This window comes from Marmota marmota, unplaced genomic scaffold, assembly GCF_001458135.2.
Source record: "Marmota marmota marmota unplaced genomic scaffold, marMar, whole genome shotgun sequence".
In the NCBI taxonomy this organism is placed as follows: Eukaryota; Metazoa; Chordata; class Mammalia; order Rodentia; family Sciuridae; genus Marmota; species Marmota marmota.
Window position 1 is genome coordinate 30,306,324 of NW_025999842.1, and position 23,032 is coordinate 30,329,355.

At 33.0% G+C, this 23,032-nt stretch overlaps 1 protein-coding gene across 1 annotated transcript in view; it reads right to left on the reverse strand.

Annotated features, from left to right (window-relative positions):
• Rev3l (REV3 like, DNA directed polymerase zeta catalytic subunit) overlaps positions 1-23,032 on the reverse strand; it is a 177,904-nt gene that overhangs the window by 53,001 nt on the left and 101,871 nt on the right. Inside the window, exons 13-18 of the mRNA XM_048800354.1 lie at positions 18,020-22,181; positions 12,491-13,401; positions 10,064-10,146; positions 8,669-8,794; positions 5,447-5,639; positions 3,910-4,021 (exon numbers count right to left, since the gene is read on the reverse strand). Coding sequence (XP_048656311.1) covers positions 3,910-4,021; positions 5,447-5,639; positions 8,669-8,794; positions 10,064-10,146; positions 12,491-13,401; positions 18,020-22,181 — 5,587 coding nt within the window. The remainder of the gene's footprint in view (positions 1-3,909; positions 4,022-5,446; positions 5,640-8,668; positions 8,795-10,063; positions 10,147-12,490; positions 13,402-18,019; positions 22,182-23,032) is intronic.

Sequence of the window (23,032 nt, forward strand, 5' to 3'; positions counted from 1 at the left end):
TAAACAAACAAAGATATTGTGGCCATCTACAACTAAAAAAATTTTTTAAAAAGTGAGGGTTGAATTGCTTTAGTTTCATTGGTCAATAGAAATTATGATGTTACTAAAATGTCCTATTTCTAATTCTGGAGTATTTAAGTCTGATATCAAAAGAACTAGGTAAAAACTTCTCCAAGAGTGTCCTTTCTTTTTTTCCTATTTCTTAAAGGCCCTTGAAAGTGTATTAGGTAATATAAATTTTAATATCTAGTGATCAGCTCATGATCCATTATTACACCACAGATTTGCAGAGTAGCCCCCCAGTGCTGTTGGAGAAAAAGATAATGTACATATTATGCATGTGTTTTCCTCTATACAAATATGGTGGAAATTTCTAAAAAATGGCTTAATTTAATAAACAATTATTAATGTAATAAAACAGTCAAATAGTTCATCAAAATGTCCTCTTGTAGAGTGTCACATGAGTGGTATTTCTGGAACAAAGAACAAGTTTGTGGTATGATCATGGAGAAGCAAGAAACAGCAAGACAATAAGCACAATGAAATAAATATCCAGAAAAGGGAACCTGGAAAGATCCCAGGGTACTAAGAGAAGTATCCCAACACCCTTCCTCCTTAGTCTTCCAACATAATACTCAACACTTTTACCATATCTGTGTTGAAACTGACTTTATCATCTTATCCACTAAAAATCTTTTCTTAGGGTAATAAAAGATGTACTACATTTAGTACAGTGCAACCCTTGTAAAGCTTTTTAATGGCTAACTTTGAGAAACTAACTCTGAGGATCATGAGTCATGGAAGATTTAAAGGACTCTTGCACACATACAAAAAACCCTATTGTTAATGGCTTCTGAAGTACTGAGAGAGAATCAGAACAAGCATTACAATGTAGCCATGGTTGACTCTGATCTTAAGAAACTGGAAGATTCCTGGAGTTCTCATCACATATGTTTCTAAGCATTGTTGGAACATAAAGAAGATGCCAGAGTATTGTAAGCCCTTCCCTTTTAGCTCCTTTCACAGATAGTTATTCTAATTCATTTAAACTTCTCAATTCATGAAACATCTTGTTATCTCAAGAATTATTATTTCTATCAGCTATTTATTATTCTGCTGTGGCATAAATACTTAGTTTTTGATAATGTTTTGAAAGATTTCAATTAAAAAGTTGTCTATTTTTATAAACTACTACTACTCATAAATGACTACTGAAAACCAAAACAAAAAAGGGACCCTATTGCTCTCTTTTTTTTGGGTGTGTGTGTGAGGGGAATGAGTCACTTGACCACTGAGCCACATCCCCAGTCTTATTTTGTATTTTATTTAGAGTCTCACCGAGTTGCCAAGTGCCTTGTTTTTGCTGAGGCTGGCTTTGAACTCCTGATCCTCCTGCCTCAGCCTCCTGAGCCTTTGGAGATTACAGGCATGTGCCACCATGGCTGGCTCCTATGCGTCTCTTAATAGATTTATTTCACAGATTTTGTTCCCTTAGAATAATATGGCAGTTGTTCCAATATTTTTTTCAGTTATACTACATATATTTTGACCTGGAGTCTCATTAGTCTTTTTTTTTTTTTTTAATTGTTCTTTTTAGATATACATGACAGTAGAGGGTATTTTGGCATATTATTTATACATTAAATTCTAGTCCTATAATTTATTCTAATTAGGATCTCCCATTCTCATGGTGGTACATGATGTGGAATTTCACTGGTACTGTATTCATATATAAACATAGTCTTAATAGACTTGAAAAGCTGAGAAAACATCTATATCAAGTTCAAAGGCCAAAAAACAAAATTTTCTTTTGTGAAAATATTTGGTGACAATAACAAAGTCATATTGATTTATTCTTTAATTTCTACTGAGTTTCATTCACTCTATCAGGTTTCTAAGTCACAAAAAGAAAAAGATTGGGTAGATGGGATTAGTAGTGAATAATAATAATGATAATAAAAACTGTGGAGAACACTGAAGCAGCAGAAATAGGAAAATGTTTTTATTTCTTTAAGTAGAGAAAGCTACTTCACAGTTAATATTTTAAATAACTCATTAACATCTGTACAGATGAGATCAGTGTGGTCTAACTAGGGTAGAGATAATGGGTAGGAGGGGAAATAAACCTGAAAAATAATTCTGAGTTTAAAGAGGTAGAACGCAATGTACACATGGATGCAGGAAAAAGAGAGGAATCATAGTTTATAAATCTAAGTTAGGGGCACAAGGGAAAATATAAAATTATTAATAAAGTATATATGAAAATAAAAAAATTATTGACAAGAAATTAATGGATTTGATTTTATTTAATGTCACTTTAGAATGCTTTTTATATTTGCCACCTAAGGAAATAAATATTAAGAATGGAAAAATATATTGTGTGCGTGTACAAATATGTAATGATGAATTTCATTATTATGTATAACTATAATGTACCAATTAAAAAAAGAAAAAGAAAAACAATAAACATTTTTACAAGAACACAACTACATTTTATTCATTTTTATATTTATCTTAGCAGCAGCACTGTACTTACACAGGAAATACTATGTACCAGACACCAAGCTAAGAGGTAATGCATTAATTTATCTAATTCTCATATATATTACTAATTTTACAGAAAAGGAAAACAAAGGGTGAGAGAGACATATAACTTGCTTCAAGACAAAAATACGGGGCTAGCTAACACCAAAGCCTGTTTTGAGTTTACTACTCAACAAATGGGTGAAAGAATGGAATAATTATTTTGGAGAGTTGCTTGGACTAACATATAAAGGATATTGAAGAACTAAAAATGTTACCTTTTTTTCTAATAGGTTTGTCAAACTTTACCCCAGTTTTCTTAGTGATTAGTATAATTCATTTCACGGACATTTAAGAAAGTTACCATGCTTGCAAATGGCCAAGAAAATTCTATCGGTGTTGATCTGATGTTGGGATATACCAACAAGGAGAAAATAAGCATACAAAGTAGAGGAATTTATTGGATGTGTGCTAGTGTACAAGATGGCACCGATCAAAACTCTCATGTGTTCCTTTTTCTAAGTTGTTTGCAGAATTAAATGTGGGCACTAAAGCATCTGACATGTTGATGGCAACTTCTGTGAGAAGATAAAAGGTACTGATAATGGCAAGATGCAAAAGGACAGGAATCTATTCAGTCACTAGTGCTATAAGTAATACAAATGCTTTCTCTTTTTTCCTCCCTAGAATGATGGGTAGAGCACAACATTTTTGATGCTCTGTCATTTAACTTGATTTTGTTTTACAGAAAACACATTCTCTAATTTTCAAAATGGTTTACCTATCTGGGATTCAATCAGATGTGGAGTCTATAGAATATTATTTGATCTTTAAAGCAGAATATTATATCAGTCTTTATATGAAAAAGAATTCAACTTTTTTGAACTCTGAGAGCAAAACAGAAAGGGGTAAATCTAACAGATACCAAAGGACAGCTTTTAACTGTACATCAGGATCCAAAGAATATTTTCTAGCCCAATCCTACCAATGGGCAGAAAGCTTAAGTGAAAGCATTTAATAAGGAAGTCCATGGCTCCCAAAAGTTACACTCTTGATAAAATGCAAAAGAGGCATTTATTTTATTTTTAAATTAAAATGATTTTGGTTAAAAGTCCTTTTTATAAATTCTTAAAAGATTTTACTATCAACCATCTAGACCAATTAGCAAATGGTCAGAACAAAAAGCAAAACAAAACTGTAACAACAATAACCAAAACCAACACCACCGATATGGTGGCTGGCTCCCAAAGTAAAAGCTTACTTTCAGAGGCTACAGAACGGGACTCTTTTCCTCTTTCATACCCTCATCTATATTATTTGCATTAGTATGAAAAGACCAAACTAGAAAAGACAAGAAAAAATCAGAAAAAAACCCCAAAATAATACCTCTTTATTATATTGGTAATTTCTTGAAAAAGTGCCTTCTCATCAGCAGCATATGTAACTTCTAATCCTGTAATTCCAGATCTTATAAGTAATGGGCTCTGATATCTGATATCTTAAAAAAAAAAGATAGATTGATTAGTATATATAACACTGTTATACTATGTAACAGTATTGTATTATATAACATAAATAGAATATTATCCTTTACTTCTGAGTGAAAGTGTGCTATGGAAATATTTCAAATTAAGAACATAGTCCCCAAAGTAAAAATATAATTAACCCAAACCTTTCTTAAAAGGTTTTCTAACTTTTTCAATTAAAATTTCAAATTTCATAATTTCAGTTATTTAAAAAAGTATACATTCACACAGTTCTGCAGATAATAACATCATCTGCAAAGAAATTTTATTACATTATTTCTGTTTTGTTTCAAAGCTAAGAGCTTTGCTTAGCAGATCATATTTCAATTACTAGTATGCTATAAAATGTTAGAAAATGCTTAATATCACCACCTCTTCAAGACAGAAAAGGTCCTTTTTGTCCTGATATGCATGCCTATTTCAAAGATGTTAAGACTTCCCATCATGGCTGATTACAAAATATAAAAGTAACATCAACTATTTTGAAAATTCAAAAATTGGCTTTTCAGTTGGTACGAGCCAGCTGAACTACATACAGCACTGATTAAACTTCAGATTCTTATATGGTTTTGCTCTGTGCTAAGACTTCTTCCTCAGTGGGCTAAATTCACTTCTAATTTACTTCTCTGCATTTAAAACTGCAGAGAAGTACTTGAAATTTATAAAATGCTTATATGGTACATTTTATAAAGAACCTTTAAACCAAAAGTATATGTATTTTGAAAAAGATATAAGCAAAGTTGGAAATCTCTTAAAAATCTTTTTAAGAGACTTATAGTACTAACTTAACTTCTTTTTTAAAAATTTTTTTTTTAATATTTATTTTTTAGTTCTCGGCGGACACAACATCTTCGTTTGTATGTGGTGGTGAGGATCAAACCCGGGCCGCACGCATGCCAGGCGAGCGTGCTACCACTTGAGCCACATCCCCAGCCCCCTAACTTAACTTCTTAAAGCAAAGAGAAATAATATGTTAGCAGCAAAATACCTGCAAATGCATACATAAGGAAACTGTCTACTCAAGCTAGAGATACATAATCATTTGGATTCTATATGAACAATTAGTATTTCATGAAATGTTATTAAAATCTTTATATCATATTGTTTCTGATTTTTTTCCTGCCGTGCTGAGGATGGAACCTAGGGCCTCAATTATGCAAGGGAAATGCTCTACCACTGAGCCATATACCCAGGCCACTTCTGATTTTTGACAATAATTCAAGCAAGAATAATGAATATAGGACAAAGTTACCCACAGCGTCCTACTCCCTACCTGAACAAACATTCTAGAAATGAGTCCTTATGCTTGCTTGGATTAGATCTCTAGCACAGAAATTCTCCCAGTTAAAAGAGTCATCCTAGAGTGGGCAGTATATCCTTAATAAAATTAACAATACCTTGACTAGACACTGTCTTATCTTTATCAATCACTATTACACCTGTGAGTTCTGTTTTCTCAGTATCTGGCAGTGGAGTGTCAGATGAGATGCAGTAGAACAGAGCACAGATTGGGTCAAATTCAGGATCTGGTTCTAAGTCTCGTCTGGTTCGAGCATGTAACTCCACACTGATTAGGGTAAGATTTTGTATCTATGAAAGAAAATAAAAATAATATTTTAAAAAGTTTTTGAGAAATGCATGCTCAAAGAAGTATGTTTCACTAAGACCCTAAGGAGATGTTCATAAAATTATAGACAATTTAACACTCCACAGATTCACTACAAGTAAATATTTAAGAATAGTTTAAATGAATTCATGTATTTATTTTAGAAAATTTATCCTATAATTTCTCAATGAAAATACTTGAAACTATTTGTCTTAGAAATATGCAATGTCTCTCAATTCCTGTTTGAGAAAGAGAATGACTAGTCAAGTGGTTCAAAACAGAATTTGTTACATTTTATTCTTTACAGTTATTTAATCTATAGCTGTATCTATAATTTGAACTAAAAAGTGAGATTCTCTTTTTTAAAAAATTCCTACTTATTAATATGCTATTAATAAAGAAAAAATAAAATAGGGGGCTAAGAAAATAACTATTTTTAATAATTAGCATGAATTAAATTAAAAAATTTTTTAATTGTATATGAACCCAATGTCTTTATTTTTATGTGGTGCTGAGGATTGAACCCAGTGCCTCACACATGCTAGGCAAGCACTCTACCACTGAGCTACAACTCCAGCCCCACATGCAATAAATTTGATAAATTAAAAAAAAAAAAAACTTAAATGGAAAACGTCTCTCTCAAACCCAAACAGAACAAAGCAACTGGTCTAATTAGAAAAGGATGAATGCGTAGAAAGACTATGGAGAATACTGGGAAGACAACTTTAGGTCACAAGTATTTTGAGGTTGATTTCATTACTAGACCAATTTTCACACTTTAGGGATGTTATTTTAAGCAAACAGAATAAAAAAGTTGTCAAGAGAGATTTAACGACTGTGATTAGGCAAGAGGTAGGTGACAAGGGGAACAAGAATCCTTTTTCTTCTGAGTATTGATATGCAGAAGAAGAGATTAGCCTAGGTTAATGGCAAGAAAGTGAGAAGCTCTGGACAGTTTCCTAGAGAAAGTAAGAGTGTAGCAGATTTCTGCAGTTCATTTCCTGTTTTGACCAGCAGGTGGCTGTTAGAACTGTGTATTTGTCAGAAGCGTCAGTGACCACCAACCAGATATCCTAAGTGGCTTTAACTTGAAGAGGACTCTGAAATAGGATTGCACAGAACAAAGTACATATACCTATAACAAGTAAATAGAAAATTATAATTTTCAAATAATTAGAGAATAACCAAGTATAACAAATCTTTTTGCTAAGGTCTATCAATTTTGCCTTAATAAATACTTTTTGACGAAGTATTTAATTTTTAATTGTGGGTGTACATTTTATTGATAGATATTCCCCAATTTATCTGGGCTTCAGGGGCTAAAATAAGGTCAGGTAAAAAATAGGAACTACATGAATGCTACTGAATGAAAAAAAAATGCACAAGTGAATATATGAGGGTGCAAGGCTATGTTCTAATCTAATTCTAATAAAAACAAATTGCCACTATGGGTGGTTACTAATTCTGACTTAAGAGCAAAGACATAAAATAGCTATATAAACTAACACTGTCCAACAGGATATCATAGACGCCCTATGTAATTAAAATTTTTCTAGTAGCCACACTAAAAAAAGTAAAAATAGGTTTAACTAATACAAAAACTTTTTAAAAATAGAATCAAATAGAGGTTGATAATTCCTTATCCAAAATGCTTGAGACCAGCAGTGTTTTGGATTTTGACATGTCTGCACACATATAATGAGAAGTATCTCAGAGATGGGATCCAAATCTAAATGCAAAACTCATCTGTGTCTCTTATACACCTCATACCCCTAACCTGAAGAGTAATTTTACACAATATTTTTAGTGCATTGTGCTTTGACTGCAACTCAATCATATGAAGTCAGGTGTGGGATTTCCCACTTAGAGCACCATGTCAGTCAGTGCTCAAAAAGTTTAAGACTCTGTATTTTTGAATTAGAGATGCTCAACCTGTACATCTAAAATATTATTATTTTAATATGTAACCAATATAAAAAATTGCTAATGAGATACTTTATATTCTTTTACCTACTGTAATCAATATGTATTTTACATTTATACCACCCATCTCAATGTGGATGCTTTTTTTTTTTTTTTTTGAGGGGTCATGCTAAGGATTGAACCCAGGTTGTGCATGAGAGGCAAGCACTCTACCAACTGAGGTATATCCCTAGACCTGAATTCTGAATTTTTTAACAAAACACTTGATCTACATTTAGATTTCATAAAATTTACAGTTGAAAGCTTATTGTACATGACTAAGTTGTTTTAAACATCCTTAAAACATTTTCTAATAAACAATTATCAGTTTTTAAATCTAAATTAATTAAAATTAAATAAAACTTAAAATTTAGTTCTTCAGTTGTATAGGCTAAATTTTAAATTCTCAGTAGTCATGTTGCTAGTGGTTGCCATAATGAAAGCATAATTAAAAAAATACACTCAAATTTCCATCTTATTGCCAGTCAGATACATGCTCTGAGTTTTCTGTAATATGGATAAATTTAGAGTAGAGATAAATTTACATATTCTTTCCAATCCATATTGTATTGATATACATTATTATAAGACACTGTCCTAGTCTTTGGCATATGGTTTGTAACATTAAAGTAAGTAAATTACATAGAAATTATGTGAATAAATGAATTCATCCTCTTTTATAGCAAGTTTTAATCTACTGAGCCAACCAAACAGAAAATAGAAATGTGATGTAACATCCTAGTATAATATCAAAATAAAAGGTTTTGTAACACATAATTCTAATATTTCAAAATTTTTCTAATTTTAGCTTCTAGAAACTAAATTCCAGTTATCAGATTTGTGAACATTGTGAAACCACAAAACTGTCTCAGCAAGTAATGAATGCTTTAAAAGGTTTTCTACTTCATATAAATACAATTAAAAAAAATGAAGATTAACAAGGATAGAATTCAATGTGTACTTCTCTCACTAAAAAATTCCCACATTTGTTCTATAGAATAAAACCTAACAGATAAAAACAGTGTATGAGTCCTTACTGTTGTAGTTTTACCTCATGTAAAGCTTTTGCCTCCTGTAAGTTTTGTATGCTGACTTTGAAACCGTAAGTATTATTTAAAGATGGTCCATCAATCTGAGAAGTTTCTTTCTTTGGGGTATTTACTGCTGCAAATTGATTCTATTAAAAAAAAAAAAAGCCAAAAAAAAGATCATGAGTAATCATTTTCTTTCTTTTAATTACTTATTCACATTTAGGTAGTATGCTTCATATACTTAGAATTGCTAAACTTGTATTATCTCTTTTTTAAGTTCAAGAAAAAACTCTTATTATTCTTTTCATTCTAATAACTGCATATACATATGTCAAATATCTGCTACAATCTACAAGCAACCATATGTTGATCTTTGAGTTTACAAGCCCCAAACACTGAAATAACAGTTTTGTAGACAGCTAAAACATTTATACCACATGGATATTTATTTATTAATTTATTTATTTGCTTTCCTGAAAGTAAGACAAGTAAGTAGTTTATTTACAACTACACTAGCTAAAGTTTGTGAAAGATTCGAAATTCTGATACATGTAGTATTGTAGTAATACAAAAAATATTGTAAATAATCTTCAAGTACGTAGAAAAAATAACATCTTTGCATCTTTTTATTTTGTAAAATATTTTTCCTGGTTTCTAAATCCATTAACCATTTCCCCCCCAAATGTTGATTTATGTTTACAACTCACAGGTATTTGTTTTTAATATACATAGTTTATAATTTAATAATTTTATAAATAAATGTTTAACAAGTATGACTTCAGGATATAAATACTAAAGTATATTTTATGTAGTTAATAATATTTATAAGTGGCCACCACAGAAGTGATTTTCATCATGTATTTCCAAGTATATATGTCTAATGTATGCTTTTTTTCACATAACCATATACTTCTAGGTTACTATATTTTTAGTAACTGAATAAAGACAGTTTTAACTTTTTAGTTTCAGTAGTAAATAATGTTGTTTTCCTTTGCTATTTAGTGAAATAAATTTTAAAAATTAAGTTATATTTGAGAAAAAAGTAATAAACCAAGAAAAAGGATATATTTTTGGTGGGATCAAAAATCACTTACTTGAGCTCTGTTGTCATGGATTGTTCTGATTTTGCCAGTAATCAGTTAATGTATTTGTATCCTCATAATCCACATTTTGGCTATCATATTCACTTTCTCTGTAATATGTGTATTTACATATAAGAATCTTTTAGATCCCAACAACAAAAAATAAACTAAAAAATAGGCAATTTCTTGTTGTCTCAAAGATACGTAAATAATGATGCAAAAATACAAGTAATAAAAATCTTTAATTGAGACATGAAATTATTAATTATCTAACTGAAATCTAAAAATAAGTCTGGATCTTCCACTGATCTGTAAATATGTTAGTATAGTTACCTTCACTTGTGTTGTTAAGAGTACTCTTCTAAGAGTGTCAGTATTACTTCCTTTCTTATTACTCAACTTCTGGGTTTTTGGTTCTGTAGAAAGAAATTTCATTTTTAACTTGAACATTGAAATTACCTGCTTCTGTTTTTTAAAAAACTTTTGTTGTTCCAAATATTTAGTTACCATTTTGAGTACTGTCCTATAAATTCCCCCCAAAGATTTAATAATTTTAAAATGAAACTAATTCAAATCTCTGATGCCCTCCAAAATAACTTTAAAATTTTGCATTTTTACATACACTTAGGTTTTATTTATTGAGGTTTTTAAAATCTTAGTCATTACTCTTGGGAATCAATTAATCACTTATTTATCAAGTATTTATGATGAAAAGACATATTTCTTGCTTTCATGGGATCTGGAGAGAATCAGAAATTCACCATACAGATAGCAAAGTGAAATTAAAGTAGTCTTCTTTATGTGTACAGGATATATTCTAAGAACCCTGTGGAGGTTCAAAACTACCAATAGTACTGAACTCTATATCATTTCCAATACATACAAAACTACAACAAAGTTTTATTTATGAATCAGTACAGTAAGAGATAGGTAATAATAAAGTAGAACAATTATAACAATATACTATGATGAAAGGTCAATGAATGTGGTCTCTTTCTCAAAATAACCTCTTATACCTTTACCTTCTTCCTTCAAGGAAGTACTTTATGGCATATTTGCATTCCCAGCATTGCTGTTCTTGCTCTTGGGGCCATTATTAAGTAAAGTAAGGATTACCTGATCATAAAAACTGCTACTCTGCAACAGCTGATAACTAAGATAGCTACTAAGTGACTAGAGAGGGCAGCATATAGAGCACGAATGTGCTAAGTAAAGGGATGATTCACATCCTGAAAAAGATACTACTCAGAATCATACAACTTATAAATTGCTTATTTATATAACTTTATATTTAATATTTTTGGACCACAGTTGTTGATAACTGAAACTGCTGAAAGTAAACCTGTGGGTAAGGAGAAACCACTACATAACTGGGATAAATACAACAAAGGGGAACATAATTGGGAATTTTTTTCTGGTAAAGGTAAGTAAGGCATCTTTGAGCTAAAATCTTAAGAGCAATAATTAACTAGAAGTGGATTAGGCATTTTTCCAAATTACTGGGCAAAAAAACTAGAGATTGTAAGGGTGGGCAAGAAGGCAAGAAGATAAGAGATAATGACAATTTGTAAGTAGATCAATTTGAGTTATTTAGGAGTTAAGTAAGTGACAGATGGATTGGACACCACAGGGTGAATATTTAGGGAGTCAGGTGGGTGCTACAAATAAAAGTGTTTCTGAGTAGTGTAGTTTACTAGAGATAGCAGTACTATTAATTGAGATAAAGAGAACTGAAAGAAGAAGAGATAAAGAGAACTGAAAGAAGACAATATGGATTTCTATGTGTGGGCACGTATATGTGTTTATAAGGGGGTTAGGGAAGTGGTGGTAAATGTGCGCAGTGAGACTATGAATTAACTTTAAAAATATTGATCTTGTAGTGCCTTTGAGCATTCAAATGAAATGCCAATTAGGCAGCTGAACATAGTATTGTGGGGCTTAAAAGAGAGCTCTGAACTGGAAATATAAATTTGTGAGTTACCTATGTTAATTCTGTGAACAGGAATTAGATCATTTAGAAAAAAAATATAAAGAAGGCTGAAGGTCAAACCTTAATAGATTTTTAACATTTAAATAATAACTGAGAATAAGGAAATAAGTTTCAAAGGAAAGCCAGTAGAAAGAAACAGAAGTAGGAGGATAGCCAACAGGAGAAGAAGGTCCAATAAGGAAGATCAATGTGACAATGCTTATTTTGAAAGGTATGTGATAAAAAGACTGAAATAAATCCATTGGTGTCAGATGTAAGAACTTATTAAGAATCTTGCCAAAAAGCTGTAATAAAAGAATGATAGGAGCACAAATAAAGTTTAGGGTGAATGAACAGCAAGCAAATAAATGGGGCTGTCAAATTAAGAGAAATCCTAAGAAATTTGGCTTTGAAGAGGAAGAGAAAGAGAAGAAGCTGGTTGAAGATATAAGGTCAAGAAAAAATTTTGGATTTATTTCTATTCTAAAAGGTGGAAGAGATTTATGTATATGTTAAAAGGCGGGGGGAGATCAAGTTAAAAAGAAGGTACAGTTTCTAAGAGGGCTCCATAATTCATCTAGACGGTAAGAAGACAGGATGGAAGCAGATAGAAGTAATTTCACAGTAAAAACATGAAAAAGTTTAAATATAATGATTATAAGATATAATAATCTATTTGCCAAGCTACAATTTCATTCAAACAGCTGACTTTCATTATACCAACGTCTAATGTTATCTTCATTTCTAACTATGAAATTACTTTTTAGCCTTTCCATTATTTATACACTTACCTGTTGATAAAGGGCTAAAACAAGTGGCCTCAGGAAGCCTTTCCAGATGTTTTCTCTGTGTAACTGGTGTACTATGAAGGCAAAGTAAGTCACATTTCCCAGTTCTTGCCCTAGCATTAATCGGAGAGATTGCCAGAGGCTCCTGGGACTCACTGCAGGGGCTTTTCTGTGTACTATCTTTTATTGGCTTTATAAAGTTTTCAACATCCAGGGAACGTAGCTCATCTACTGGTGTTGAAGGTCTGTCATTTCCATTTAATGCTTTGGAATCTGTGGGTGTTCCTTCTTGCCAAGGGGGAATTACTGGGGAATCAGGAGAGCTAAAACTAATATAATGGTTATCATCATCTTCATCTTTCTCAGGATTACTTGCAGAGGCAATAGGTTGCAGTATCTGACTTCCACTTGCAGTTCGACTGCATCCTGTGGTTGGTGCTTGTAAAGCAATCCGAGAGTTATCAATATCTTCCTTAGTATGTACTATAGTGGGATGTATATGTGCACTTGCATCCAGTTGTGGAGACACTACAGGTTTGTCATCTGGGTTAACTAATGGGCTGAAGTTCTCAACAGATTTTACAACTCCAGTTGGCTCAGTTTTAGGTAGCTTCTTAGAACGTTCATATTCTTCTTTGGCTTGAAGCCAGGCTTGAACCAGCTGTCGACTTGGGGCACATTTGCAAGGCATAATCACAATTTTTTTATCTTCAACCATTTTATGGTTATTATTGAACCCTTTATTGACAACTGCTTGGCCATTACGAAGGGGTGACCCTGGTCTTGGATTCTGAGTCATTGCTGAGAATGCTGTTTTCCACAGACGAAGTCCTTCTAAGGAAAAGTCTCCCTCAAACTCAGCCAAATCATTTGGAAGTCGAGTTTCTACCATGAGGAGCCGTCCACCAATCTCCCTATAAACAACATATTTTAGAAAAAAAAGTTCTGTTTCAAAAATAATTTATCAAAATATTTAATTTTCTGAAAAATATAAAGCTGTTTTTGGAGTCTTAAACATGCCGATTTCTTTCTTCCCACTCAACCATCCCCCACTTTTTAAGAAGGAACACACTATATTTAGTTTCAATACACTTTTCCTGACAAGTATATGACTAGCAAATTAATTTCCTTTGGAAAGTATTATTAATAAAAAAGAGAGAAAGTATATTTTATTTTGTTTTAGTGCCCCATGAAACCTTTTTTCCTTTAAGGAGATGACACAAATTCATCAGATTCCTGACTTCTACTAATCTTAAGTAACTTTTCAATGTCACTATGCATGGACAGTGATGGAGTCATTTATCATTTAGACTCTATATCTCTTGAATTTTATTTATAGCCTTGCCTCCTTCTATATTCTCTAATACCTATGATAGTTCAGCAAAACCAGTAAATTCAAACACATCTTAGTTCCCCTCAAATTCTTTAAATCATTAAAAAATAAAATCACATGCTAGAGATTGTAAAATCACATGCTAGAGCTCATTGGTAAAGTGTGCACTTAGCATGTGTGAAGTCCTGAGTTCAACCCCTTGTGCACACATGTACACACATATGCACCCAATCATACACAAATTGAGGTAAGTTACTGTAATTCTTTCTTCTTTTAAATTTCAAGAATCAACACTAACATAAGATCTTAAAAATTGGCAGTGATGGGTGCGGTGGCACATGCCTGTAATCCCAGTGGCTCAGGAGGCTGAAGTAGGAGGATCATTGAGTTCAAAGTCAGCCTCAGCAAAAGCAAGGTGCTAAGCAACTCAGTGAGACCCTGTCTTTAAATAAAATACAAAACAGGGCTGGGTATTGTAGCTCAGTGGTTAAGTTCCCCTCAGTTCAATCCCTAGTACTCAAAAAACAAAAAAAGAGTCAGCAGGGCCCAAGCTGGGAGTGGTGGTGCACACCTGTAATCCCAGCAAATCAGGAGGCTGAGGCAGGAGGATTGCAAGATTGAAGCCCACCTCAACAACTTAGTGAGGCCCTAAGCAACTTAGCAAAACCCTGTCTCAGGAAAAAAAATAATCATAAATAAGGAGAACTGGGGATGTAGCTCAGTGGTAAAGTGCCCCTGGGTTCCATTCCCAGTACCAAACAAACAAAAACAAAGACTTGACAAGGTCTATAAATGCTACTAATGTATGTATATATGGAGAAATAGTAATTAAAAGACAGCCTAGTTTATTTCTGTTAAAAGTATTAAGCGAAACCTATTTTTCTGTAATATATTGATACTATTTGTGCTTACTATAGCAACATAATGTAAGTCTAGTCTTTCTTCCTCATGATAACTTTTTTTATGGATATGAAGATAGTTCTTAATTAAGCATGATTCCCCAAAAGTCCTGGTTGCTAGATAAAATTTAATTAACTGAATTCATGTTTTCTGATTTAAAGCTGAAGGAGGAACACTGGGGTTATTTGTTCTTTTATAAAGTTCTCTGTCCCTTTTATAAAGACTTTGGCTTCTACTAATCAACTCTGTAACCAGCATTTAGCACCTCCCCTGCACTTTCTCTCCACTTATGTGAAAAATTAGAAAACAGAATTATTGCTATTGCACATACCATGTGGCCATACCCAATGCTAATACTGACACAGAGGTAAAAATGAAGTAAAGAATAAGAAGCATTGGCAAGGTGTGGTGAGTTTGCTTTCTTTTATATTTTCAGCAGCATGGTAAAAATTTCACAATATATATCAAGAGTCTTAAAGTTTTCAGCAATCTACTTCTAGGACTATATGGAAAAACTCAAGAATACAAGAAACACTTAAGAAAAAGATACTAATCACAGTTCATATATGTTGGGGAAAAAAAGGAAATAACCTTTCTGTCCAATACTATACATATGATAGACTATTAAGCAGTCATTAAAGGATATTTCAAGAAATTCAAATTGATGCTTTAAGAAACTCATAAATTTAAAAATATAAGTATTAAGTTTGGACATCATACTGTGACTACAGTAAGAGCACATTTCATAAAACAAAACAAATTAAAAACAACATTTGAAAAAAGGAAGAAAGTACATTAAAAATATTACAGTGGCTAATGCTAGGCAGAGAAATGGGATGACTTCTTTTATACTTTCTACATTTTTTATATTGAATATATAGATTTTTATTTAAAATACTATTTCTCAAAAATAGTGGTTACTATTCTTTTATTTTAGCTAGAGGACAAGTTTCTAAGTTAGACATTAATAACTAATGGCAATATAAAGTTAGTAACTATTACATGGCAAGTTTGTTAACTAAAAATTAAAATACCATATATGGCTAAGATAGAAAAAATAGTTTAACTGAAAATATACTGTAATTACTATTAATCAAGTCAAAGTTCCCAAATAATGGAAGCTTATGTCTAAGGAACATAAATTAATGTATTCTAGCAGTGAAATAGAGCAAGTACCATGTGGGTACTAAATAAAACTGTTGGGAAGAAAGGGAAAATTTCTGTTTTATACTTCAAATCATCAGGAGGGAAGGAAACTTCTTAATATTACTGACTGCCTACTTAAGTTTTCTAAAAGAATTTTTGTGGTGCTAGAGATTGAAGCCAAGGGCTTCACAAATGATAGGCAAGGCTCTCCACAAGTGAACCACATCTCCAGCCTTCAACCCTTTCTTAAATGGAACCCTACAGGAATTATTGTTTATTTATTTGCTGGCATTCACTGTGTAAAATTTTTAAAAAAAGACCTTATGAAGTAATTTTATAGTGGTTTATTTCAATCATAGCAAAATTGAAAGAAGCATGCAGAGATTTTCCATATTGCCCCTGAACGCACACATGTACATAGCTTCCTCTATTATCAGAGTAGTACAAGTATTGCTACTGATGAACCTACATTGACACACCAAAACAACCAAACTCCATACTTTACATTTGAATTCATTCTTGTCCTTATATATCTTTTCTTTGGGTTTGGAAAAATACATAATGATATGAGTACATGCTGTGTGTATATGTTTCTGTGTGTGTAACTAAGGTTAGAAACATGGTAGTGCTAAAGGTCAGTGCATATATGCAGTATGGTCTCTGCCTTATTTGGCTCTTCATAACTATTTTTATCATTTAAACTAAGCAGGGCCTGCTTTAGCCATCTTCACCATTTTCCTCTATTGCTGACTAGATGGATGAAATGAACTGCCTCCATAACTACTGAAGCAGGAACAAGAACCATCATTTAAACCTCCTGGATTAAGTCACTTTCTCCAGTTTAGCTCTTATCAGATATTCCCTAACCTAGTGATGAAGGTGGTAGAGGATAAATCCTCAATCACTGATAAATAACAAGCATGGTTATTCTATTTTGCTATTAGTTATATATGCCTTTTTGTTTATCACTTCCCTGAGAAGTCTTAAAAGAAAGAGATAAGGGGAACCAAAGCCCATCTATACTTGTAATTGTATAAACTAACAATAAGACTGAAGATACTGGAACCACTGAAATGGAAATGGTTTATAACAGATACAATTTAAAATAATCTTTAATTATCATAAGAGTACTTATGTAATAATATGTATATTAAATATGAGTACTTATGCAACAATATGTATATTCATTTCTATGCTTTGGATCTTCAGATATATCAAAGAGCTTGGCAACATTGGGAGGTGGTGAAAACTTTAATAAGTGGGACTTAGTGGGAGGTCTTTAGGTTACTGGGGGGTGTACTCATGAAGGGGATTATGGGGTCACAGTTTATTTCTCTTTCCCTTCCTGGTCATGAGGGGAGCAATTCTGCTCTGCCATGTCCTACCACCATAATACGCCTTCTAGCCATGGGCCCAAAGTAATAGGATCAATCACTCACAAACTGAAACCTCTAAAACTGTAAGCCAAAATAATCTTTTTTCTCTTTATAACTTGATTATCTCAGATATCTGTTATAAACAGTGATGGAAAGCTAATAATCATTTCCAAAAACTTTCTAAAAAATGAGTTTATTTTTTAAAAGTACAAAAGTTTAACATAAAAAAAAAATACCATTTAAGCCAGGTGTGGTGGTGCATTCCTGAAGTCCCAGCAGCTTGGGAGGCTGAGGTAGTTGGGATTGCCAAGTTCAAAGCCAGCCTCAGCAAATAGTGAGACCCTGACTTAAAAAGGGCTGAGAATAAATCTCAATGGCAAAGTAACCCTGGGTTCAACTCCTCATACCCAAAATAACAACTAAATTAAATAAAAATGATCATTGTCAGGTCTACCTGTGTGACAGAGTACTCACTTGGGTTCAATTCCCGGAAATAGGAAAAACAAAGATCATTGTAATACTTTTAAAGTATTATGACATATTTTTAAAATTTTGCATCATATCATGGTGACCCTCCTTAAAGGAGACAGTGTTAAATATAGTTGAATCAACTTAAATATATTTTTAAGGTGCAACATTGAATTAGTTTGCGAATTTTAAAAATAAGTGTATGACTGATTTCCAAAATGATTCTTATTAATACAGTATCAGAGACAGAAAACTAGCAACCAGTAATAATTATTCAAAGTGATCCAAGGAGGAAGAAATTCTGATTACCTGGGCTTTTCTGGTACATCAGAAGGATTACTGCAAAATGGTTCCTGGTAAATAGTTTCTGAAAGGTCATGATCCAACAAAGTGGCAACAATTTCTTCTCTACTTGGTGGGGACATAAGTGGTTTCAAAATGTGAGCAGTTCGAGGGGTGAAAGTACCATTTTTAGATTGTAAGAGAGAACTGGTAGACCTTGGTGAACTATCAGGTGTTGGTGTTAACATTTCATTGTTTCTTGAAACATACAATTCTAAATCTTCAGAGGCTGCATCCATTAGTTCACCATCAGGGGAGGATAATATTGTAGTGAAAGAGGTATTAACTGAATCAAGAGACTGTCTAATTTCTTTTCTAGTATGTCCTTGAATCCAGTCTGAATTGCTTGGTTGTGGGAGGCTAAGAAAAACTTCTTTGCTTACTGAACTTCTATTCAATCTAGATTTTTCATTTAGACAGTCTTCTGCTTTCTGTACACAGAAAGACTCCATTATTGAATTAGCCCGAGTTGTTAGAGGATGAAAGCTGTTTTTCCACTGGTTGTGGCGATGATTTTCATTGCTATCTATGGGTGATTTCTCAAAAAGTTCAGGACTTAAAGTACCAGACCTAATCCATGAGGTTGAGTCCGAGGCATGATGCTTGTCGTCATCACATTTCTGGTTGTCATGATTTAAAAACTCACTTTTTTCTATAGCTTGTCCTGGAAAAAGATCTTGAACTGCATCACTCAGAAATTTCTGAGGCAAATTCTGATCAGCTGGGACAAACTGACTTCCGGAATAAAAGCTACAGAATCCAGTCTGACCTATTGTGTTAATATCAAAATTATAATTATGTTCAGGAGACAAGCTGTCTTCAAGGGAGTAGCAACTTTCAAAACCTGGATCTGAAAAAAAGATAGGACTGTCATCTGATACGGAATTATCCAATTGGCCACAGTTTTGTAAGTTTAGAGAGTCGACTTTTAGAAGTCTGGGAGTTTTTTCTTTAGGTTTTGTACTCCTGGGAGTTCGAGGTTTTCTTGGAGATGTTACTGATCGTGTCCGTTTATTTACTTTGTTTTGTTCAAGGGAACCAGACATATTTTTGTTTGGTTGATGTTTAACAGGTAATGGGTCCTGTGTAGTATTTGCATTTTGTGCTTTCTGCTGTCTTTTTTGTAACAATTCTTTTAAAACTGCCAGTCCAGACTGACCTTCACCAAATGCTGAAGGTGCTGAAACATTTTGACTTTTACATTGAGAAAGTGCTTTGGTTTGTGAAATTGCTTCTGACAGTGACCTTTGTTTTACCCTTTCAGGTTTAAAATTTGACATGTCTAAAATAAAGCCCCTTTGTTTCTGCTCCCATGCTATTTGTTTGATCGGACTTCTCAAGGAAGTTACAAAGCAATTAGTAGGCATTTGGCTTTCCTCTGAAGCCATATTTCCTGGAGAACAAGTTTCACTGTGCTTTGATTGTTCTGCCATACACAGGATCTGCTGCTGACTGTCTTTGCAATGCAAAAAATTAGGGGCATAGACCTGGTCTGGTTTTGATTCTAGGGAATTACGATATTCATTTAACTTTCCAAAAGATGACAAATAGTTTTTTTGTATATTTGTATTTTCTTCTGTCTTTGGAGACATTATACCTGAAGGTATCTGTGTACTCTGTGCTACCTGAGACAAATGATTGGAAAGGTCAAATATATTTTTTTGAATCAAGGCTGATTCCTTTAGAGTAAACATAGCACTTTGATTATGAGACCTCTGAATATTAATTTTTGAGATTCCAGGTCCTATAGAACTACAAACTGGTGAGTGCAAATCATCTCGTGAACTGGGGAATGTTTGGACATCTGTAGACTTCTTGTTCTCTAAGAAAGAAGAAAAGCAGCTAGATATCTTCTGTTGTGCATTGATTCCAGTCGGTTGGGGAGGAGAAAGGGGATGATCTATAACAGAACCTATTAGTGATACCTCTTTCTGTTTCAAAAGTACTTGAGAGTCTCCAGAACTATTTGTGAGCTCAGATGTATTCTGGTGTTTTAGCACAAACTTAACTTCAGAACCAGGCTGAGATCTGATCTTTTCATCCTTAAGTGTTATGTGCTTTCTTGATGTACCTTTTTCGTTTGTTTTTTGTTTCTGTTTTGCTCTTGGTTTCTTTTTTCCATCATCTACTAGTTTATTTGTCTGATTTCGTTTGTTCCTTTTCTTAGTAACAGAAGGATTAACAAGCTTTGCTTTTGATTTCTTAACCTGTGCTCTTGCTCGACTGTTTTTTCCTGCACGAGAATTAACAGTCTTATTATTATATGCATTAGAACCCTTAAAAAGCATTGCTTCTTTTTCTGCAGCAGCCATCATTTCTTCAGCTCTTGGATCTGTGGGAGACCAGCAGCGAGGTGGAGAAGAATTTATAGGACTTGTGCTTCTCTCAGAAAGAAAACCTAGTTTAGACATAACATCACTGTAATGCAAGTCACAGTCTTCGGTTTCAGCATTGTAAGATGGTGAGGGAGGAGAAAGTATAGTATGTGACCGCTTTTTCCTGAAAGACAAAGTTCTTTTAATATTTTCACTTTCTGTCCTTTGTTGCTTACCAGTTTTTTTCTTAGCAGACTTATGTTTTGACTTTCTTCTGTGACTTTTCTTTGGTGTGAGTGGATAAATGGGATATTTGGTTGCAGGGGAGTCAGGAACTTTTGGCCAAAAATCCTTCAAAGGTGCAAGCTTCTTATACAGTTCCATTTTTTCCTCTGTTAATATTACTTGTTTTTCTTTAGAGTCTATTTTTCCTAGCTTCACAAGCATATTTTTTCTCCCTCTAAATCTATTAATAATAATATACTTTATGATGACAGGGGGCAGCTTTTTAGACATTTTTCTTCTTTTTCGAGATTTGAGAGTTCTATCTAAACTTTCACTAATTTCCATGGTATGAGGTAGGCTAATTTTTGAGTTGTGTGTTACAAAACTTGACTCACTATCTTCAGTTTCATAATTTACTTTGCGTTTGGCTCTAAGTGTGTATTTGTTTCCATATAGTCCAAAGGACTGTTCATTTTCTAAGGATCCATCTCCAAAATGACAGTCTATAAAACTGTCTGTAGGTGCTTTATTTTCAAAAGCTCCACGGGTAGCTTTAATTAAATCATTGGCCAATATGTTATCCTTCCCAGAACTACTATTATAAGGATTATTTTGTATACAACCATCTTTTGTGGATCCAATCTCACTACATTTGGTAGAAATCTCCTGATGACCGACAAGTTTCTTTTTATTCAATTTTAATCGGGATGGTTTATTGCCAGGTTGTAGTTTATATGTGACAGGAGATAGTTTCTGTGGTCTAGAGAGACAATTAGAAAGAACAACACTGGGAAAAAACATATAATGTGCTGCTTGCTGGCTGAGACTTGGCTTTTCTGTTTTATGTTCTTGAAATTCTTCATATCTGATTTTAAGTTTATTTAATCCACTCTCATCAGCAATGCTGTCAAGAGAGTGCACCACAGTTCTATTCTCCCCTGAGCATGACAGCAATTCACAATTTTCAGTTAATGATGAAGGGAATAAACTATTCAGAGCTGTGTTGTTTCCTTTTTCATTTCCTTCAGAACATAATTTATTTTTTGAGTGACTTAAGTCAGAAAAGTTGAAAGAGTTTTTGCCCAATGTATTCTCGCTGGTATGGCGGTTCACATGCATAAAAGGTGCATCCTTTTCAATTTTTCTAGTGTTTGTATACTTTCTACTTGGTACTTGTCTTGTAACAGATGGAATATCTTCTTCATAATCAAAAATACTACTTTCACAGGAAGATACTGGGAGAATATCTTTCTTACCACTCTCTTTCTGAGAATTTTCTAAATGGACAGTACTGTTTAATGATCCAGGGTATTTCACAGAGTAAGTGCTTTCATTTGTAAAAGAAGTGACTGAATTATCTAGGCCTTTTTCTATGTTGCTTGGCTGTGAAAGGTCTTCAATTAAATCCTCCTTGTTCAAAACATGAGAAGAAAGGGCACTTGTGTGTTTACACTGAAAGGTAATCTTAGCAGAAGTTGGGGGTTCTAATGTAGCAGCATCTTTGTGAAAGATGGAGGGTTTTACTGATAGCTTGCTTGTTGCAATCACAGAGGAATGGGCTCTAGAATTTTCATTGTTCAAAGGATTGTCTAGAATGAGACAAAATAAGAATTTATTTCATTCTCACTGTCTTAATTTTTAAAATATTTTCTGATATCAAGATACTATCACCAACAAAGAAATCATATGAAATTAGGTTTGCATGTTTAAAATGGTTACCGTAAGAAAAAGATCATTTCTATAATTAAGACAACTCAACTTGAATCAACAGTTAGCTAAAATTATTAGTCATTATTTTAAACACACTCTGTTGATCAGAAAAAAGATTAGTATTCAGTGTCTCAGGGAATAAGGAAAGATACTGTCACATTTAAATTTTTTTATGTAATTTTTTTTCATTTATATATGACAGCATAATGCATTATAATTCTTATTACATATATAGAGCACAATTTTTCATATCTCTGGTTGTATACATAATATATTCACACCAATTTGTGTCTTCATACATGTACTTTGCATAGTAATGATCATTACATTCCACCATCATTAATTAGCCCATGCCCTCTCCCTTTCCCTCCAACCCCTCTGCCCTATCTAGAGTTCATCTATTCTTCCCATGTTCCCGCTCCCTATCCCATTATGAATCAGCCTCCTTATATCAAAGAAAACATTTGGCATTTGGTTTTTTGGTATTGATTAACTTCACTTAGCATTATCTTCTCTAACTCCATCTATTTACCTGCAAATGCCATGATTTTATTCTCTTTTATTGCTGAGTAATATTCCATTGGGTATATATGCCACATTTACACCAAAAAAACCAAATAACCCAATCAATAAATGGGCCAAGGACCTGAAGAGACACTTCTCAGAAGATGATGTACAATCAATCAACAAATACATGAAAAAATGTTCATCATCACTAGCAATTAGAGAA